The sequence below is a fragment of the Mytilus californianus genome, unplaced genomic scaffold, assembly GCF_021869535.1.
Source record: "Mytilus californianus isolate M0D057914Y unplaced genomic scaffold, xbMytCali1.0.p SCAF_3, whole genome shotgun sequence".
NCBI lineage: Eukaryota > Metazoa > Mollusca > Bivalvia > Mytilida > Mytilidae > Mytilus > Mytilus californianus.
The window spans coordinates 70,118,390-70,131,807 of record NW_026262679.1 but is presented as its reverse complement, the minus strand read 5'-3'; the positions used below and the strand labels follow the sequence as shown (position 1 = coordinate 70,131,807).

At 31.1% G+C, this 13,418-nt stretch overlaps 1 protein-coding gene across 3 annotated transcripts in view; it reads left to right on the top strand.

The window, feature by feature from the left end:
- The window catches only part of LOC127734981 (cytosolic purine 5'-nucleotidase-like), a 71,727-nt gene that overhangs the window by 18,920 nt on the left and 39,389 nt on the right, over positions 1-13,418 (top strand). For all 3 annotated transcript variants that reach the window (XM_052245035.1, XM_052245033.1, XM_052245034.1), the window contains one exon: positions 3,436-3,555. In XM_052245035.1, the coding sequence (XP_052100995.1) occupies positions 3,443-3,555 (113 nt within the window). In that variant the 5' untranslated portion in view covers positions 3,436-3,442. The remainder of the gene's footprint in view (positions 1-3,435; positions 3,556-13,418) is intronic.

Sequence of the window (13,418 nt, the reverse complement as noted above, 5' to 3'; positions counted from 1 at the left end):
TAAAATTGTTTGTAAACATGTGCAATGGAGCACGAAACATGTTTTCAATGTACACACATGTTTGAACAGGAGAATTTAGCGAAGGAATGCAGACGAAATATTCAGAAGATTCACGGTGAAATCGATATAACTATTAGAAATTTTGAAGTCAATTTACGGTGGTGTTGAACTGCATGGTGGTTTTGAACAAGAATGTTTTGTTTGCAGTAAGAAGTGCCATAATGTCATACAGGGCATCCCGAATAATCCAGTCTTTATATTATGATCACTTTGATCACTCCATTAATTTGAATTTTCCAAATTTCATAGAATTTTATTGTACTACCTGGATAGGCTAAATTTGATCAAAAGGGCAAAATTTTGAAGGAAAAACAAATTGTAATATAATTCTTTTAGTATTTTACTGAGAAATTAAAATGTACTCAGTTATTTGTAATGGGGCAAAGTAATTTAGACATCAATGAACATGATGAATAGCTTTTTTTTTAACAAGACATCAATGAATACTCAGTCATCAAAATTTCTTTAAACATCTTTAATGTATTAAGGTGGTACCCAACACCTTCACTAAAATTGATTTGGCTCGTTTAATTTTCATAAAATTTTGACAAAGTATTTACTTTGACCCTTTGACAAAAATATAAAAATTTCAAAAAATTTGAACCAACCAATTTATCAGAAAAATTAGACTGGTTATATAGCAGTTTGACAAACACTAACTTTGATCATTGAGAAGCTTAATATTCCCTTAACAACACAACGTAATTAAAACGTTTAGCTGATTTTACTCCCTTTTACTTGAGTTATCTCCCTGTAGTGTTAGGTACCACCTTAAATGAACAGTGGACATAATCAAGAAATGCATTGGAAGAAAAAGGTTGATTATTTCATACTGACAGAAGATACAGAAGCATAAGTAGCAAAATCTCATGTACAAAAAATGTATGGAACTTATAATTTGGTACGCTAGAAATGCTACTTAAAACTCATTAGTGGCATATGAATCAAAACAGTAAGAAAGTCAATCAAATACAAAGTTGAAAGTTGAAGAACATAAAAAACAGGGTTTAGTTTAATCCATTAGATTTTTTTTGTTAAATTGAGATACCGTTTTCCAAAAAGCTTTTCATTCATGATAGAATTTACAATCTTGCGCGAGATCATCATTTAAATGTGTGCAATTTTGGAAGACGTCTAGGATTTTTACATTTTGGGCTATTTGAATCCTAAACCAAAAGAAAGAACCCATTGACTTTTGTGTGCTTGTACAAATATATATTTTTGACACTTAGTATGTGGGATTACACTTAGTATGTGGGATTGATAACATTTAGAAGGAATCTATACTACTAAAGGAAGAGACTGATTTCATTGAGTCCCAAATCCTCTGAAACCATACAAAGTCGGAAATATTTGTGATATCATGTATAAATCTAGTGTTTTGTTCTTCCTAAATTTGTCTTTGAAACACTTGTTTTTCCACAGAAAATGCCAATTTTTGAGAAAATATCCAAATTTCGGAGACCGTTATCAATCTTTGTCTTATACACTGTCCTGCATGCTCAATTGACGTACTGCACGCGAAATCTAACTAATATAGGACAATGGTGTTGATTGAAAATTACGACATTCCAGGCCCGATCCCAATAGTACCTGTTACCTGTTGCATAATCTGTACTTTCCGACTGTCAGGTGCACCACCAAACGGTGTATATAGGATCAAAATCACACCTGAACTTTGTCATTATACTGACTAATATCAATGAAAACAATGGCAATCGTATCCCTCAGAGCAATCATGCTCTTTGATTTAGTGGAATGGATAAATACTTTTTTTTTAAATCACATAAAAATAGAATGCAAATTTGGCTAGACAACCCACCTCCCCCTTTTTTCCGGGTGAAGATCACCTTGAGTCGTCTTTCTATGTCTGGTTGTTTTGAGATTGTTTTTTACTTATACTCTTTTTTTCGACAGTCCATTTTATGTAAATAAATGGAACAAGAATATAGTCACATGATAGTGAGAGTCAATCCTATACTTAACATATGGATTACGAAACTCACATGCAATATACAAATGTATAATTGTTACCTGAATTTTATTAGTCCCCTTCCGACGAAGTCGAAGGGGACTTTAGGTTTGCACTCTCTCCGTCTGTCCATCCGTCAGTCCTGCAAATCATCTTTCCACACTTTTTTTCTTCGTTCTTGAAGATATTGATTTGATATTTGGTATATAGTTTTGCCATGACAAGTTATAGATCAAGTTCGAATTTTGTTCGGGTCTGATGATTTAGTCCAGAGTTATGGACCATAACTCTGGACCATATCTAATGTTAGAGTACTATGTTAAACCATATTTCTGTACAAAGGGAGATAACTCATTTTTTTAAATACATTCTTTGGTAAATTATTTGAAGAATTTTTTGTCAGGTTTGTTTGTTATTTTGTATAAACTAATTTTCTGAATGCTATATATATATATATATATATATATATAAAATTATGAAGTGAAATCCTTTAATTAGATAATAATCTATTTTTATTAATGTATAATTATATTACATTACATTGTGTAGATAAAAATTGTTGACATTTTATAGATAAGTTACAAATCTATATAAGTTTGTGACAAATAAAAGAAAAAATATTTGGAACTATTAATTATATTTGATTATAATTTGAAAATAGATATACACTGTAATACATCATATCTAAATTTAGAGAACTATTAATCATATCTAATGTTAAAGTGTTTTCCACACTTTTTTTCATCATGCTTGAAGATATTGATTGATAATTGGTATATAGTTTTAACTTGACAAGTTATACAGATCAAGTTCGAAATTTTGTTTCAGTCTGATAATTTTGTGCAGAGTTATGGTCCTTTGACTTGAAAAATTCACTCATTTAATCAGTTTTCCACACTGTTTTTAGTCATGCTTGAAGATATTGACTTGATATTTTCTTTTTGTTTACACCATGACAAGTTATAGAACAAGTTAGCTTTTTGTTCCAGTATAATAAATTTTTACCCGGAAGGGGACTATGTATTGCCATGCAATACTCTCAGAATGCTTGTTATATATGTAACATATTATATATAAATCAATTTCTTGTGTAATGTTTAGCAAATAACTAAAGATTGTGAATTTAATTGTTATGCTTAAAGCCATAGAGTTAAGCCAATTAGCCTGATTACTGTTATAATATTGTTGAGAGGCAAAAACAATGAAATGAATGAATTTTTGATGGATAGTCAGACTAAATCAATGAAGAAAGTAGTTATGGGATGTATATCATGTAGATATAGATATATATCAATAGGTTAAGTATTGATAAAGTCATTGACACATATAAATAGAATTATATTTCACTTGAATCAGTAGTTGAGGGAGTCACAGATAAGTGAAAGGATATTAATTTGTTACAGATAAACAATGACAGAGCTCGCTAGTTCACCTGTTAAACGTCCACGTGAAAATAATAAATTGAATGGGAGTACAATTACTGAAGGAACTATCAAGATGTACAAGAGGGATCCTGCCCACAGGTATGTTGATGCTAAATGGATCAAATAAAAATTACAAACATTATTTAAGTGCTAGCAGTCAGGGAAAATAAATATTTCTTTATTCAGGAACAGCTGGGAGGTAAATGCATGCATATAGACATGTACATGTAGATAAGTACATATATTTCATTGATTGGGGTTAATACTCCCAACGAAATGAATTAAAACTCCTCTGTAAATTAAATAAAATTTCATTTAATAAAAGTTACAATAGGTCCGAGTACACAGTTATTTCGTAGTGCATTTCTTTTAGACAATAAATGAAAATTAAAAAAAATCCCACCTGCGCTTTCTCAATAATATTTTTACAGTGTGTTGTACTACTTTTGGGACAAATTATATCAAAATTATAGAAAACTTCATCGGCTCTAACTCAAAATATGGACAATTTTATGTTAAGGGGGTCTTGAAATCTTTTGACAGCTTCCGGAGTGCTAATTTTTAACCTTTTTCAGCTGGACCAAATCACTACTTTACTTTAAAATTCATGACCCAAATTTTTTTACAGTGTCATTTCACCCCCTAACTTGCTATTTGAGGCATAAAACATGGAGAAATAAATTTGGAAGGGGTATAAAAAAAATTGGCAAGTAACACACTGTCCACACTAAGGACTATATTCGTGGACAACGAAAATCAAAGGACAATAACTGTGTACTCGGACCTAATAGGATAGAAAAAGTTGACCAATCTTAATAAAACTTGGTATGATCAAAGCTTAATAAATTATAAGGCTGCTTACAAAGATTCATTGCAATAGGATATATATTATAGACAATATGATTAATTCTATATTCAACTTTGCATGTTAAATTTAGACGTTAAAATTGAAAAATTTCAACTATCAACATTTGGGGCTTTTAAAATTCAAATTTAGCAAAAAAATACTTTTAAAAAGCCTTAATATATAATATATCATGTATTAAAAGCAATAGAGTACTCATTTGATACATCAGACTTAGCATAATTATTCAAAAGTCAAATCTATATGAGCCTGTGCCTAAAAATTGAGGTTTTCCAATGAAGGGGGGCCTTACATGAAGATGTAATATTTTCCAGCAATTTTAAATTTGTGAAGCTTTTTGGTTATAAATAATCCTTACATATGTATTTAATGTACTTTAAATGGAAAGAAAACTTACAAATAACATATCATATTAGTTTAAAAGGGTCTTAGGCCAAGTAAGACTGAAAATAATTTAGGGTCAATTTAGGCCGTAGCACATATTTACATTTAAAAATGCATATTGAAGCTATAGGAAATAAAAATTTGTGTCTTTTCTATCATTTCTATACTCAAGTGACATGATGCAATAAATCTGAGCACAAAAAGACTCTTGCATTCAACTTTTTGTGCAGACAGTATGGTCTGATACAAAGATTTTTCACTTTTTAGTGAAAAACTTGCATGCAATTTTAGTCTCAACAGGCTTATATTTGAACCACATGCTATCCTACAGAAGAAAAGAAAGATATTATGTGAAATGAAACAGGTACAACAGACATTGTTGAGTTCTTTTTATACAAATTTAGTGAGGCATTTATTATGGACTTCAACTTTTATGTACCAAGCTCCTCACATTTAACTTGATCCAAACAGGGCGTTAGACGAGGGTCATTTATACAACACATTTTGCACATATTGTCTGAGATAATCTTCTTTTCTGTAGATTCAGAGTTCACAAATGAGTAACACAACTGGATTAAAGCATAGAAACACAAATATTGACACATGAAAACCTGTCAGATAGAAAGTCAGAATGCAAATTATGCATCAAAATTGAAAAAGCTATGAAATGCTTATTTTGACCATATAATGCCAAAATTGGTAATTTTTGCAGAAATTCTATCAAATAAAAGTTTAAATCCTTTAGTTTTATGCTATTTGACAAATTGACACCATCAAATCATTCAGGGAAGTTGCCAAAGTACAGATTCTATATTTCCTGATTTGACCTCTTAGGTCCGAGTACACAGTTATTTCGTAGTGCATTTCTTTTAGACAATAAATTAAAATTAAAAAAATCCCACCTGCGCTTTCTCAATAATATTTTTACAGTGTGTTGTACTACTTTTGGGACAAATTATATCAAAATTATAGAAAACTTCATCGGCTCTAACTCAAAATATGGACAATTTTATGTTAAGGGGGTCTTGAAATCTTTTGACAGCTTCCGAAGTGCTAATTTTTAACCTTTTTCAGCTGGACCAAATCACTACTTTACTTTAAAATTCATGACCCAAATTTTTTTACAGTGTCATTTCACCCCTTAACTTGCTATTTGAGGCATAAAACATGGAGAAATAAATTTGGAAGGGGTATAAAAAAAATTGGCAAGTAACACACTGTCCACACTAAGGACTCTATTCGTGGACAACGAAAATCAAAGGACAATAACTGTGTACTCGGACCAATAGTTTTTACTCCGGTTTTGGACCCTTGAGAAAGTAATATTGATTATGTTTTTGTCGTATTCCATGAACTATTCAAAAGTCTTCTGACAAATCTACATTTGAAACATGGGAAAATGTGTGAAAGAAAATGAGACAAATTGCCATGAAATATCATAAGAAATTAAACATATCAAACAGTGCTTTAATTGCTGTCCTTCATCTTGACAGTAGCAAGAAAGTCTTAAATGTATGATGAGAGAAGAACTCATAGCTAACAGCAAGGTCAAGATCACTACTAGCTGTATAAAATTTAGTTAATCTGTAATCTTTTGAAGGGGTCTATCATGTATATATGCTGGAATTACAAAATTGGTCAAGTCGACTACAAATTCTATCATTCTTTGTCCAGTTAGAACTTCTTGTAGAAATGGTTTGTAAGGAAATGGTCAAAAGATCAAATTTCCTTCAAATTTCATGAAATTATAACACAGTTTGATTTATTTGTAATTAATCTATTAATCTACCCACCTTTTGATATATATATATATATATATATATATATATATATATATATATATATATTGGATAAGTATCTGAAAATTGTTTTATCTTGCCTTGACATGAGGTGACTGTTTATCAGGTGTGAATCATACTGATATTTTCTTTATATACATTGTAACATAGAGAGATATAAGTAAAGATCCACAGCATGTCTATAGAGAGATATAAGTAGTAACAAAAATTAAACACATTTATAATTGTAGCATTCCAGTGTATTTTAAGAATTAGAATCTAAAAAAGCAATAATGTGATGTAATACATACAAATTTACATATAAAACTCATATCTTGTCAGTTATTTCATTAATATTGGCAAAGATTGAATTTATATTGATAAAAATGATTAAATATTTGTTTTTTGCATACCCCGTCTACAAATAGTAAGCAGTGGCGGATCCAGAAATTTTCATAAGAGGCGCTCCAGTCATGCTTCAGTGATTCCCTATATAATCAACCAAATTTTTTCTACAAAAGGGGGGGCAGGGCCCCTGAAAAACCCTCTAAATCTGCCTCTGGTAAGGGATATTATGCTTATCCATCAGTCCTTAAAAATGTAAAAGTACATGTATTGACTTTAAAAGCAAAATATTAAGCATCATTTTCATGATATTGAAGATTAATGTTTTCTAATAAAATTTGAAATAAAAGATTATTTTGAGATAGATTATGATTAATAATTAAAAAGAAGTTTGCTTGATATTAATGTTCAGAAATTTGAACAATATATACATGTATGAAGTAAAAGAAACTGCTTCTGAATAATCAGAAAAATAAATAATAGTCCAAGATAACAAATCTTGATAAAAAGGTTTTATCATATATAAAAATAAGTTGTGGTATGATTGTCAATGTGACAAATCTCAACCAGAGACCAAATGACTTAGAGGGTTAACAACTGTAGGTTACCGTAAGGCATTCAACATTGAGGAAATCCATACCGCATAGCAAGCTATAAATGCCCCGATATGACAAATGTAAAACACTTCAAATGAGAAAACTAACGGCCTGATTTATGTAAAAAATAATAAAGAAAAACAAATATGGCATACAGCATCAAACTACAACCACTGAATTACATGCTCCTGACATGGGACAGGCATATACAGAATGTTGCAGAGTTAATATGGCCTGCCAACCCTCCCTTACCTGGGACAGTGGTGTAACAGCACAAAATATGCATATGCATGTAATTTATATCTCACATTTGATTTTTGGATAAAATAAGAATTATGAAAAAAGGAGATGTGGGTATACATGTACATGAATGAAACAGCAATGGAACAACACACCAAAAAAATCTAAGAATTAGAATACAGTCCTCAACAATGATAAACAGGTTTCTGTACAGACCAGAGTCTTAAAAAGTTTTGTATAAATTTAACAGTGATGATCAAAGATCTGCCATCAACACCGTATTCCCTAACTACAAAAAAACCTAAAAGATATGTCTTATAGACCACCATTGATCATCAATGTCATCAGATGTGGTTCTTAACTTGGGGAAACCTTGGTGAGCTGCAAACAATTTGTCCCCCACGTGACTTGTTGCGGGGGACATAGAATTACTGGGCGTCTGTCCTTCCTTCTGGTCTTGTTAACGGTCTCATGTATACAATTCTTGCCAGGTTTTTATACGACCGCAAAAAAATTTTGTGGTCGTATATTGGTATGACGTTGGCGTCGTCGTCGTCGTCGTCTGAAGACACAATGGTTTTCGCACTCTAACTTTAGTTTAAGTGAATGGATCTTTTTGAAATTTGACCATAAGGTTAAATACCACAAAAGGAAGGTTGGGATTGATTTTGGGGGTTATGGTACCAACAGTTAAGGAATTAGGGGCCAAAAAGGGGCCAAAAATAAGCATTTTCTAGTTTCCAGACAATAACTGTGGAACGGTGTATGGATCTTTCTGAAATTATACTACAAATTTCCATACCACAAAGGGATGGTTAGGATTTGCTTTGGGGGGTTATGGCTCAAACCGTTTAGGAATTAGGGGCAAAAAAGGGGGAAAAACAAGGTTGTCCTGGCTAATGGACAAATACTTTAGTACAAAACATTTAAAGCAGTGTAAGGGAGATAAATCAAATACATCATTGAAATTATCTCCCTTACACTGCTTTTAAATTATGTATAAAGTAATGGTTAATGAACAATTAAGATAATTTAAAACAGTGTTAGGGAGGTAATCCAAATACAACGTTTTGGTTACTTCCCTTACACTGCTTTTAAATTATGTTTAAAGAAATGCATATTTATAAAGGAAGACCAGTAAAAATATCTGCAAATGTTGCATCTTTTTTTTTTTACAAAAAAATCCATATGAAAGATTTGACACTATATTTTTTTTATTCTATTATAAAATAGATTAAGTTAGCACTATGGTAAATTTAAATGGGTAATTATGGTTGCCAACTCCATTGGAAATTTGAATTGAGATTATGACCATATCTTGAGGGAAAGAATTTTTTTGGGGAAAAAAGGGGGGGGGGATAAAAAGAAATTGTGGGAGGTCAATTTTTTCTCATTTCAGATTTCAGAAATTAAAAAGAATTATTCTTCAAATATTATTTTTTTTTCAAATTTCAAATATTGAAAAATTTCAAGAAGTAATCTTTAATTGCACAGTATGGCGCATTAGATTTGTAAAATCTTTGATCACATTTATTTATTTGTTATGCCGAATCTAACAGTGTATTTAAATTTTTAATTTTGGGTCCAGTTTTCAAATTGGTCTACATTAAGGTCCAAAGGGTCCAAAATTAAACTTTGTTTGATTTTAGCAAAAATTGAATATATGAGGTTCTTTGATATGCTGAATCTAAACATGTATTTAGATTTTTGATTTTTGGCCCAGTTTTCAAGTTGGTCCAAATTGGGGTCCAAAATTAAACTTTGTTTGATTTCAACAAAAATTGAATATATGGGGATCTTTGGTATGCTGAATCTAACCATGTATTTAGATTTTTTATTTGTGGACCCCGTTATCAAATTGGTTCATATTGAGGTCAAAAGGGTCCAAAATTAAACTTTGTTTGATTTCATCTAAAATTGAATTATTGGGGTTCTTTGATATTCCAAATCTAACCGTGTATTTAGATTTTTAATTTTGGGTCCTGTTTTTATTTAAATTGGTCTACATTAAGGTCCAAAGGGTCCAAAATTAAACTTAGTTTGATGTTAACAAAAATTGAATTCTTGGGGTTCTTTGATATGCTGAATCTAAACATGTGCAGTGTTCTCCCCAGGCCCTTAAAGGACCGCGGGCCCGCGATGTATAATTTTCTACCGTGGTGGTATCGTTCTTGCCGCGATGTATAATTTTTCTCCGTGGTGCTAAATTTTTCGGTAAAAAAATCGTAAATCGGTAAAGTTTTAAACGACTTGTTAAACCTTTTCCGTGGGGTATAAAATTTCAGATGAAATTTGACCAGTTCAAACCAGTTCAAACAACTTGATTGTTTACACCACGTGATCGATTTACCTTTTGAGGTTAACCTTGATGATTGGATTTAATCGATGTACATGATTCTTTTGTGTTTTAATTAATTAAGAGATCATAATTAATGATCAGACTTGTGAGGGACAAGCAGACATTTGTTAATTAACTCTATTACTCCAGCCTTTGGTTATAAATAACTTGCGTATTTTAAACGTGTTGGAGTTACTTCCCCTGAATTAGCTTATTACAAATAAGTGCTCCTAAAATATCATCTATCATTGAAAATAGAAGTAAAGTACAAATTGAATGCAAAATTATATAAGAATGTTACCTTAAGGATAAAAACTTTCTTTGAACATACCAACAAAAATATATTGCAAATTATTTTTGATAATCATACTTTTATTAATGCACAGACATATTATAATAAATAGGTAGTAGTTTCTAATTGGTTATTAATTTCTTCCCAGTCTTTAAACACTGATTGGAATTCAGCTTGATATGATATGTGGGTGTACATATAGATGATATAAACTTACTTTACATGTCTATCTACCAAGTAACACAATAATGATTCTAATAATAATTGTATTGTTGTTTAAAAGAATCATGTCTAAAGCTATGGAAAATAGTTTTTAATTTACTAGAGGTTCTGCATTAAAATTTAATCTTGTTTAAATTTAATTGTTATGGTGTAATCTAACAAAAATGGGGAAAGTGTAGTGTAACTACAAGTATCAGGACAAATTGGCTTGATCAAAATATAAAAAGTGACTTAAGTTTAAAGACTAATAGTGCTTTCTTTTATTTATTCTTAAAAGAAATTAAAGTATACAAACTGTTTATTGATTTACTTCTTTTTTTACCAGTAATTTTTTGACCCAAAGTCTACATAACACAGTAAACAAAACAAAGACAAAAAGGTAATGACACAAAAACTAACAAGAAAAAAAAAAGCAATGCAACGCGACACAGCATATTGTACAAATCATTTTGACACGTGTTACCCTGGTGCTATCCAAAAATCCTGGGGAGAACACTGATGTGTTTAGATTTTTGATGATGGGCCCAGTTTTCAAGTTGGTCCAAGATAGGGTCCAGTATTTAAACTTTGTTTGATTTCAACAAAAATTGAATATATGGGGGTTCTTTGATACGCTGAATCTAAACATGTATTTAGATTTTTGATTATGGGCCCAGTTTTCAAGTTGGTCCAAATTGGGGTCCAAAATTAAACTTTGTTTGATTTCAACAAAAATTGAATATATGAGGTTCTTTGATATGCTGAATCTAACCATGTATTTAGATTTTTTATTTGTGGGCCCGCTATCAAATTGGTTCATATTGAGGTCAAAAGGGTCCAAAATTAAACTTTGTTTGATTTCATCAAAAATTGAATTATTGGGGTTCTTTGATATGCCAAATCTAACCATGTTTTTAGATTTTTAATTTGGGTCCCGTTTTTTAAATTGGTCTTCTTTGAAGTCCAAAGGGTCCAAAATTAAACTTAGTTTGATTTTAACAAAAATTGAATTCTTGGGGTTCTTTGATATGCTGAATCTAAACATGTGTTTAGATTTTTGATTATGGGCCCAGTTTTCAAGTTGGTCCAAGTTGGGGTCCAAAATTAAACTTTTTTGATTTTAACAAAAATTGAATATATGGGGTTCTTTGATATGCTGAATCTAACCATGAATTTAGATTTTTTATTTGTGGGCCCCGCTATCAAATTGGTTCATATTGAGGTCAAAAGGGTCCAAAATTAAACTTTGTTTGATTTCATCAAAAATTGAATTATTGGGGTTCTTTGATATTCCAAATCTAACCGTGTATTTAGAATTTTAATTTTAAGTCCCGTTTTTTAAATTGGTCTACATTAAGGTCCAAAGCGTCCAAAATTAAACTTAGTTTGATTTTGGCAAAAATTGAATTCTTGGGGTTCTTTGATATGCTGAATCTAAACATGTGTTTAGATTTTTGATTATGGGCCCAGTTTTCAAGTTTGTCCAAGTTGAGGTCCAAAATTAAACTTTGTTTAATTTTAACAAAAATTGAATATATGGGGTTCTTTGATATGCTGAATCTAACCATGTATTTTGATTTTGGACATTGGACCATAATAGGTAAATTAAAAAAATTCAAGTTCTTAGACCACATTCTTTCTGTGTCAGAAACCTATGCTGTGTCAAATATTTAATAACAATCCAAATTCAGAGCTGTATCAAGCGTGAATGTTGTGTCCATACTTGCCACAACTGTTCAGGGTTCGACCTCTGCGGTCGTATCAAGCTGCGCCCCAGCGAAGCATTTTATTATAAAACTTATATCATAGGTTTATATCAGCAATGTCTCAGACAAATTCGAAAATCAGTGCAAATCAATTATTTTTAAAACAGTTATGCCCCTTGGAAATATTAATTATATGGAAAATTGCATCGTTAGCGCTCTCTTGTGTACAAGTCTTGTCAGATTTTTATCAAATTTATATCAAAGATTTATATAAGCAATGTGGACAAATTCAAAAATCAGTGGCGATCAAATATTTTTAAAAGAGTTATGCTTGGAAATATTAATTATATTTGAAATTGCATTGTATTTTTCATTTCTCTAAGATATTTGTCAAAAGTTTTAAAGAACAAAATGTTAGTCATTGCCCTTGGATAGATAAAATATGTGCAATGCAGGGGCATTGGAATTCTGTTCTTTTATTAGTCTCCTCCCGACAAAGTCGAAGGGGACTTTAGGTTTGCACTCTGGCCGTCTGTCCTTCCGTCAGTGAGGCAAATCAATTTTCCACACTTTTTTATGCCCCCGCCGTAGCGGTGGGGGCATTAAGTTTTACCCTTGTCCGTCTGTACATCCCAAAATTGGTTTCCGTTCTCTAGCTTGAGTTTGCCTCAACCAAATGTTATGAAACTTATACACAATACTTATTACCACAAAACACAGATCAAGATTGAATTATGGTGGTGTCACTTTAACCGTTCTAGAGTTATGCCCCTTTATAAATGAAAAAATTGCAAAATTTTTAGTTTCCGTTCTCTAACTTAAGTTTGCCTCAACCAAATGTTATGAAACTTATACAAAATGCTTATTACCACAAAACACAGATCAAGGATGAATTTTAGTGGCGTCACTTTAACTGTTCTAGAGTTATGCCCCTTTATAAATGGAAAAATTGCAAAATTTTTAGTTTCCATTCTCTAACTTAAGTTTGCCTCAACCAAATGTTATGAAACTTATACACAATGCTTATTACCACATAACACAGATCAAGTTTGAATTTGGGTGGCGTCACTTTAACTGTTCTAGAGTTATACCCCTTTATAAATTGAAAAATTGCAAAATATTTAGTTTCCGTTCTCTAACTTAAGTTTGCCTCAATTAAATGTTATGAAACTTATACACAATGCTAATTACCACAAAACACAGATCAAGTTTGAATT